This window comes from Rhincodon typus, chromosome 32, assembly GCF_021869965.1.
Source record: "Rhincodon typus isolate 14 chromosome 32, sRhiTyp1.1, whole genome shotgun sequence".
Taxonomy (NCBI): Eukaryota; Metazoa; Chordata; class Chondrichthyes; order Orectolobiformes; family Rhincodontidae; genus Rhincodon; species Rhincodon typus.
In genome coordinates, this window is record NC_063363.1 from 8,463,975 (window position 1) to 8,473,399 (window position 9,425).

Below are 9,425 nucleotides of genomic sequence, written 5' to 3' on the forward strand. Positions count from 1 at the left end.
GATGTCAGACAATGACAGCATTACGTTGCTATCGCTGTGATGTCACAATTGGTGGTCCACCTGTGATGCTGGAGATTTCAGTGTACTTTGTCTTTCCCGTTGGGAAAGTTTTCTGCACAATAGCATTCAGGTGAAGTGTAGATATTTTTAATCAATCTGTTTGGATATCTTGGCGCTTGGCTCTGGAGCACGTGGAACTTGAACCCAGACCACTTGGCTCAGAGATGGGGACATTACCATTGTGCCACAAGAGCTCACTCAGATGCAGTGTATGCTTATCCAAATAGGATCACTACGGTGTGGAAGCAGGCTATTTGGTCCACTGAGTCCACAACGACCTCCAAAAAGCATCCCACCCAGACCTACCCTATCACCCTGCATTCTCCATGGCCAAACCACCGACCCTGCATATCTTTGGACTGTGGGAGGAAGCCGGGGACACTATGCAAACTCCACACAGACAGTTGCTGGAATCAAACCCAGGTTCCTGCTGTTGTGAGGCAGCATTGCTAACCACTGAGCCACTGTGCAACACCTCAAAACCAGCTCTTCATGTCCTCTTGACTTGGCCAGCCTGTGTGAAGTTGTAACTTACTTTTATTTGATAACCTGTGGCTCTTAGGATTTATCTGGATGAGTTCATCCTGTTGTCATCAGTACCACCCCTTGCATTGATGTTTGGACAGGTTTTGGAACTACACTGTCCCCTATCTGCTGGTCAGGGCAGGGTCTGGGGCTGGTAGGGTGGGGCTGGGATATTTAGCACGTGTGATGCAGAAGTTTCGACGGGGCACTGGGGCAGACTGGCCTTTTTGGGCCCTCTGCCAACTGTTTTAAGACTGTGATTGGAAATGGGTAGCAGGAGCCTGGGTTGACCATCTACCCTGAGATCTCCCTGTAGTAAGTGGTGTCTTTCAATGACCCTCCAATGTGGCTGACTAATGACCAACGTGAGTCTGTGTCATCATGCACAGAACACCTCCAAAACCCAAGTCTTGCATTCTGAAATAAACGTGACTTCAGAGCCATGGGCAAGTTCAGTGGGACATTACTCTTCTGTTTACTAAAACCTGCAGAACCTAATAGTTTTCTTTTACAAACTCGTGAGAGAATAGGGGTTCCCTTTAACTATAGATTTTACAAGCAGACATCACTGAGCTGGAGGCTGATGCTGTGCAATGGAATGCTGCTGGTGGTGTTTTAATGCAGGAACCCTTTCCACAGGCTCGCCCAGTATCCGCCCTATGAGGAACATCACCGCAATCGCTGGGAGAGACACCTTCATTAACTGCCGGGTGATTGGATATCCATACTACTCAATCAAGTGGTACAAGGACTCCATATTACTTCCTGACAATCACAGGCAGGCGGTTTTTGAGAATGGAACCTTGAAGCTGATGGATGTGCAGAAGGGGATGGACGAGGGAGAGTATGTCTGCAGTGTTCTGGTACAGCAGCAACACTCCATTAACCAGCGGGTGCATGTCACCGTTAAAGGTAGGGCCAAACAAAGTGCTGGTCATCTTCTTGCATGGTCGATCTATAGAGAATGCCACTGTTATACGAGAAAAAAAATCTCTCACTCCATCTCTTCTCTCCTCCAACCTCTCTGTCCTTGCTGGCCACAAATCTTCTATCCCTGTCTCCTTCCCTAAGCTTTCCCCACCAGCCTCCTTGACGCCTTGAAACCCCAGCCCTCTCCCCATTCCCTACTCCCACTTCCACACATACTACCTACACCTGCCATCTCATACCTTCTGCATTCCTACCCTCTCTCACCCATTTCTCCAACAATCCCTTCTCTCTAACCTGCTTCTCCTTCCACCGTCCCCAACCCCTTCTCCTAGCCCTCTGCCCAACATCATTTTCCATTCCTGAGATACCCCCACTCTCTACCTCTCCTCTCTAAAGTGTCCACCTGCGTACAAACTACAAAGAAAACATAAAAGATGGCAAACCGTTTCTGTCAAAAAAATGGACCAATGAACATGACCATTTTCTTTCCTTTCTGTCATTTTTGATCATCCATTTGTTGTTTATAATCTCTGTCACTTTTCTTGCTTCCTACCCTGCGTCTGTCCAGCTTTCAGATTTTCAAATATTTAACTCCTGTTGGCAGAAGTTTGAGTAAATGACAGAGAGAAGTGGAGGTCAAACACAGAGTTGAGCACTTTTCAGCAAACCATCATCTTAGAAGTTTGAAGGGTTGCTAAAAGCAGAACCTGACAGACTCCAGGCTACTAACAGCTTTGAGTTTTGCTGAAAAAAAGGCACATTTTGTGAAGCTTTTCATCTTGCATTTATCAGGACAATCGGCAAGAATATCAAGTTAAGGGTAAACCAGTATTCGAGTTGCATGAGAGATGACTTCTGATCGGATGGCAGATGGACTCTGATTGGTGGAGGAATTGCCATAAAGAATGATCTTTAACAGTGAGCTGCCATACAGTGTTTAAATTTTAAACTAGGCAGATAGACTGTTCTCAGTCAAGGTTTTGCCCTGAGAAATGAACCAGCAAATGAATGTCAACCATCTTGTTGAGTTGAGACAGATGCAGGATGTGTATATGTTCTTTCTATCCACAACTGGACAACATTTGCTGAATAGTCTTAAGTATGCAAACAATTACATTAACAACCAATTTAGAGTTTTGAGTCAGACTCAAAATGTTTTACAACTGAGTGTACCAGAACCTACATATATTAATACTCAAGGCCCTGTTGTTTACAGATAGAAAAAACATGAACACCCACTACACCTGATTCAACTCAACAAAATAGCTGGTAGCCTTTTGCTGGTTTGTTTCTTAAGGCAACACCTTGACCAATCAGAGTTAACCAGCCTAGTTTAAAACTTAGCAAAACATTTCAGTAAACTGTCAAGCATCATTATCTGATGCATCTTCCATAGCAACATTACTAAAACCAGAGTCCACTTGCCAACCAATCAGCATTCTGCTCTCACACACGTATATGCTATTTTTGTCTGTAAATTGACATTCTTGTGAATTTTCCTGATAAGTCCAAGACAAATTGTCTTTTCCAGCAATACTCATGTGCTGTACTGCCAAACAACTATTAATTGCCTTGTTCTCAAACCAGTGTTCATGTCCATAACTAATTATATATTTACAAGCAAATCACAGAACTACTAAGCTAACTATCTCACTAATGGAATAATTTCAAATGTGAATCTTAACCCAGATGTCAATCATAAAATCGATATCTTAATGTAAAGGTAATGTACAAATTAATTAGTGCACCAATTATTTTTGCCCCTTTCCCCCACAATCACCCCATGTCCAGGCCCTCCCCAGATGAAACACACTGACTGCCAGGGCTAATGGACAGATGTCTTCTCTTCTTATTCCTGGGGTTGGTTGCTAAGAGTTGTATTTGGAGTTGTTTCCTGCTCATCTTTTCCACTAGAGCATTCCCCACAAGGACCATATATTGTGGCTTGATTTTCCAAGGCTGACATCTTTACAACAACCGGACACCTGAGCTGTTTATTAGAATGACCTTGTCCCTTGGGATTGTGGGATAGGGTCACTTGGCTGCCAGAGGTCCCACTTTTAGTCATGAAACAGGATCCCCTGAATCTCGAGCCTGCAGTCTAAGTGAGTTTATTTAAAAAGCCAGTTAATACATGAAAGGGTTAACTGATGTCACAAGCTCCACACGGAAGGATATAAATGACTGTTCCTGGGAGTTCTAGTTTGATTCCAGTCTTGTTCACAAAATGCAAGAAAGGTAAAGTCACCAAAGTTCTAGCAGACCACCAGGCTGCTCTCTCACTCAAGAGGGAGACAACTGGGTGGTTGTTTTAACCTGAGGGTCACCACTCCTCAGGCAAGGAGAGAGGTTGAGAAGGAGGATCTGTCAGGGTAATATTAGCTGGTGTGGAAATTGAACCTGTGTTGTTGGCATTACTCTACGTCACAAACCAGCCATCTGATCAATAGGACGATTGGCTCAATAGAGAATGATGACTGGTTTTGATGTAACTTGAGGGTTACTACACCTCAGGTGAGGTTGAGAAGGTGGAACCCATCATTGTAACTTACATCAGTGAGGGAATTGAACCCATGCTATGGGCATAACTCCAGATTGCAAACCAGCCCATAGAGCCAACTCAGATAACTGACCCTTCCTGACATATACTCACTCTTCAGACCAGCCTAACCTCTTACAAAGAGACTCTCATGTCGCCCAGATGTAATGTAAGTAGCTATTAAGTATTGTGTAATAAATCTATTTTGTTTCAAAACTGAGCATCTCTTCTGCTGAAGACTTTGTTTAGGCATCCTTTACCACTTGGTAACAGGAACAGAGATGAACAGGAATAAGAATAATTGGTGTCAGTGAATCTACCCCACGGCAGCTCAGATAGATCCAGTGGACATCTGTCCTCAACAAACATCATGAAAGCTGAGCTGATATCCAAACATTTACCAGTTCAAGCAAATAAGCGATTGCGATATGACTGTGATAATAAAGGCATATTACCTGGGAAATTCCTCAGTGTTGTTTCCGCTCCCCTCAGATGGAACAAAGTTTAAAGTCTCCAACAAATTTGTAGTGAAGTGAAGTCAGCAGCTCTGAGGAATTTCCTGGCCATGTATCTTTACATTTTATGAGATGACAACCCTCATTTTCTATACATCTTGTTTGGTTGAAAGGGGAATGTATTTTATCTCAGTACTGTCAGGACTAAATGTTCGGCATCATATACCATTTGGGGATCGTTCAAAATGTTTTGCTTGTGACAGGTGTTTGGATCATTGTAAAAAGTGAGTTCCAGTGGTCTGAATGTTTGCTTCTGACCTCTGACCTTCTTTATGTTTTTTATGTACTAATTAGTGAGTGTATGTAGTTTAATCACTGCAGTTGATCATTTTAGTGAAATTTTGCTGACACTTTAAGAATGTTACTCAGGGTTATGTATGTTGGAAGCAGTTGTTATAGCAATGTTATATAATTGTGTCAGTGGTCCTAGAAAGAAAGAGAGAGAGACAGGGAATGAAGACTGTGAGGTAATTGTGAGCATTAATTTAAGAACTGTGTCTTTTGGAGCTCTTGTGGCACAGTGGTAGTGTCCTACCTCTGAGTCATGAGGCATGGTTTCAAGCCTCACCTGCTCCAGAAGTGGCCGATTTAGAAAATATCTAATAGTTCTGTGGTTCAACTATCATTGTGCAATTGACTACGGACCTGAGCCGAGTTTAAAGATGAAGATTATAAATCAAATAAAGTCTGTGTGGTTCTGTTTGTCAGCCTTGCTTCCTGTGAAACTATGGTTTGCAATGCGGTGGTCAGCTTTGAGTTAAACATCAACTGATGTGGTTCAGGAACTCCACATTTATGTGGCTTGTTTGCCACTGAGGAAGAAATTAGGCTGAGAAGATGCTGCATAGAAGCAGAATAACTATGATGTGCTATTAACTCCTGTCAGAATGTGTTAGACCATCCACAATCTATGTGCACATAGACCTTGGCACTGCACAGCAGAAACACCAGTGTAATTGGCAAGAAGAAGCCAGTTGTGTGTTTTATTATTAAAAAATGTCTGATCGCGAGGCACAATCAACACTATGAGCTTGTGCTTCTGAGAAATACTCCGAATAAAAGCTGAGTTCTGACAGATTCATCAGACCACATGTGCTCCTCCACACAATAAACAACTGAGCACTGGTGGCTATTGGAGATTACACGCAATTCCGATACAACGTTTGGCGACTGGGTGAAGTGTGCAGAGTGGTCTGCCAGATTTCTATCAGCATTTAACTGGAGTGACACTTTCTCTTGAGAAAACTGCAACAGCAGTCACTGTGATAAACTCTTCCAAGGTTCAGTCTTGCCACCATCACTGTGTGCCAATCATCCCTTCCCTTCACACATTAGCATATACAGGACTTCAATTTGATTTTTTCCAGAGATAACAACTCTTCCCTCTGAGCTTTGATGTTCCACAGTATTGACTAGCATTTTTGCACAGTTTCAACCAAGGTACCTTTTCAATTTAATTATAAATATTTGCCAATGAGTTTCTAGATCAATGTACAGAGGAAAAGTCACTGGACTTGAAACGTTAACTCTTTCTCTGTCCGCAGATGCTGCCAGATCTGCTGAGTTTCTCTGGCGTTCTCTGTGTTTGCTGCAGATATCCAGCTTTTGTAAAATATAGAGGAATGTTTATATCGGGAGAGGATAGCGATATGAAGATGTGCTTCTCTTTTCTTCAGTTCTCTGACCAAAGGGGCTTGTCTGGCCCACTTCACTGTGACCTCCACCATAGGATGGTCAAGGAGGCAGGTCTAAAACCCACTCCAGCCAGAATGGGGATTGAACCCCATGTTATGGCACCCAACCTGATCTCCAGTGGCACCCTGCACCCCCCACTCCCTCTACTGCCAATACTACCAAGACCAGGGAATCTGGGTTGCTGTGGCAACGGGCATACTTGCATGTTGTAGTCTGAAGCAATGGACGATGACGGTAGAAGGTCCAATTTCTTTCCAACACATGGTTGACCAGGAATCTCTTCTGCCCTTACCTGGCCTGTCTGTCTGCTTGCCATTGGCATGTGCAGGGAGGATTGACAAGTTGATGCCAGAGATCCCAGTTTCAAATCTAGCCATGGTGAGCTGATTCAACTGAGCCCAGCAGGCTGTGGTGGGAAGAGACACTGGCCTCAGCACTCTTGGGTTATCAACAATATAAAGGAGGAGAAAGTTCCCTCTTCCTAATTGCTACAGTCCTGCCCCTGCTGAAAGATCATCAGTCAAATAATCAGCTGCCAGTACTCCCACATGAAAAAATGGTCACTTGGGATAGCAGCTGAAGGTTATTTGGTATAACCTGTGAAAATAAATGGTTTAGATTTATATGCATAACACCAAACTTGGTTCAATCTTGAGATAGTAGGAACTGCCGATGCTGAAGAATCTGTGATAACAAGGTGTAGAGCTGAATGAACGCAGCAGGCCAGGCAGTATCAGAGGAGCAAGAAAGCTGACGTTTCGGGTCTGGACCCTTCTTCAGAAATGCCCATTTCTAAAGAAGGATCCAGACCCAAAACGTCAGCTTTCCTGTTCTTCTGATGCTGCTTGGCCTGCTGCGTTCATCCAGCTGTACACCTTGTTATCTTTGGTTCAATCTTGAGTGTTTTTAGGACTGTATTCTCCAAAGAACAATGGAGGCAAGGTCGTTGAATATTTTTAAGATGGAGATAGATAGAGTTTTCGCTTCCAAGGGAATCCATAAGAATCGGAGGTGGGGATGGGGCAGAGTGGGCATGTTTAGGCAGGAATGAGGAGTATCAGATCGACAATGATCTTATCAGATAGCAGAGGAAACACAAGGGACTGAATGGCCCATTCCTGCTCCTAATTCATATGTTGGTATGTCTAGTGCCAGAAGACATTCATTATTCTTGAAAGTGATTTATTATGGCTCAGCCAAGGCATTATGCTTGAGAGTAAATTGTAGACTAGGTGGCATTAAAGTAATTAAAAAGCTGTCATAAACCTCAGACAGAGTCTTTTGTACGTGACCAGTTCTCCTGGTTATATACCCTTACCCCAGTCAGTGTCACAGCTCCTTCATTGAGCTGGAATCTTGTGGGTTTAGATAAAAGGGAAATTATAAAACAACGGATTATAAATAAAATATTTCTGCCACTCAGAACGTTGTTAACGAAACGTTAAACAGGTCAACCACCATTTTAATTATTAAAAGACTAAAAACTTAAGTGTTTTTGATTTTGAAGTCAAGAGCCTGATATTTGTTCCTGAAAAAAATTAAATTCGGAGTAAAAATGAGTGAGTGACCTTATGAATTCTCCTCCTTGACAGATGTTTTTGGTTAAATTGAAGAAGTGAGCTGCACTTTTTCACTGAAGAGTTGGTGGAAATTTGGAATTTCCACATCACCTCGTTAAAAGGCTCTGGGCGCCGAGACAATTGAAGGTTTTGCAGCTGAGATCAATGGATTTTCTTTTGCTGTTGTGCAAGGATGTGATGGCCTAATGGTATTATCGTTCGACTAATCTATAGCTCCAAGTAATGTTCTGGGGATCAGGGTTTGAATGCTACCATGGCAGATTGTGGAATTTGAGTTCAATATAAATCTGGAATTAAGAATCTAATGATGACCATGAATCTGTTGTGAGGAAAATCACATCCATTTCACTTATGTCCTTTAGGGAAGAAAACTGCCATCCTCACTTGGTGTAACCTACATGTAACTCCAGACCCACAGTGATGTGTGTGCAACTTAGCTGCCCTCTGTGCAATTAATACTAGTCTAGCCAGTGATGCCCTCATCACATGAATGAATTAAAAAAATGCCAAGAGGCATGAAATAAAATCAGGCAAATAGAATTGACGTATAGATCAACCATTATTGAATAGTAGTACAGGCTTGATGGGCTGAGTGGCTTACTCCTGTTCCGCTGTGTCTACGTTCAAAAACAGAGTTACTTAGGGGTCTTGAGCATTCCATTCCCTGTGCAATTTGTGGTTGCGGCTTCTTTGCTTTCCTACCGTTGTCATCATTTAAACAATAATTGATTCTTCCGCTGTGATACTAAAATGTTCTACAGAAATGTTTTCACCTTTGAACATGTTTCTGCCTGCCACTGTGATCCTGTATCACCCAACTTAGAGTATCTTTGAAACAAACAATTGAAATAAAGTGGGTTCACACGACTCGAAATATTAGCTCTGCTTTCTCTCCAAAGATGCTGCCAGACCTGCTGCGTTTCTCCAGAAATTTGTTTTTGTTTCAGATCTACATCATTTATACTTCTTTGATTTAGTAAAGTAAAGGTTTATGTTTATCATTCCAAAAATTGGAGCGGGAGTTAAAGTCACAGCGTGGAAACATGTTATGGATAAAAGCATACACAAAGCTGAACAAGACCACCCACACAAAGTAAAATAATCATTTGTTTCCAAGACAGCATGTGAGCAAGCTTTCTTCCCAGGAGAAATCCCACAATGGAGCAAGATACCAAAAGAAATAGACACAGTCTCATTGCTCAAAATCTTCAAGACCCTTTAGGTTAATTAAAGTTACACTTTTCATTATTGGAACAACCAGTTCAGCGTTCCGTCTGCAAAAAAAAAGACCCTGAGCTTTCAGCTGCCTGCCACTTCAACACATCACCCTGTTCCCTGGCCAACATCTCTGTCTCAGGCTTGTGGGAGTACTCCAGCAAAGGTCAGTGCAAGCTGGAAGAACAGCACCTCACTTTCTGCTTGGGGACCCTGCAGCCTTCTGGTCTCAATATTGACATCAGCAACATCAGGGCTTGAGCTCTCCCATGACAACAAGGTGCAGGGCTGGATGAACACAGCAGGCCAAGCAGCATCATAGGAGCAGAAAGGCTGACTTTTCGGGCCTAGACCCTTCATCAGAAA

General features: G+C 42.8%; 1 protein-coding gene across 1 annotated transcript in view; it reads left to right on the forward strand.

The window, feature by feature from the left end:
- Positions 1-9,425, forward strand: part of LOC109913024 (Down syndrome cell adhesion molecule-like protein 1 homolog) — a 554,371-nt gene that overhangs the window by 351,930 nt on the left and 193,016 nt on the right. Inside the window, exon 9 of the mRNA XM_048615473.1 lies at positions 1,225-1,497. Coding sequence (XP_048471430.1) covers positions 1,225-1,497 — 273 coding nt within the window. The remainder of the gene's footprint in view (positions 1-1,224; positions 1,498-9,425) is intronic.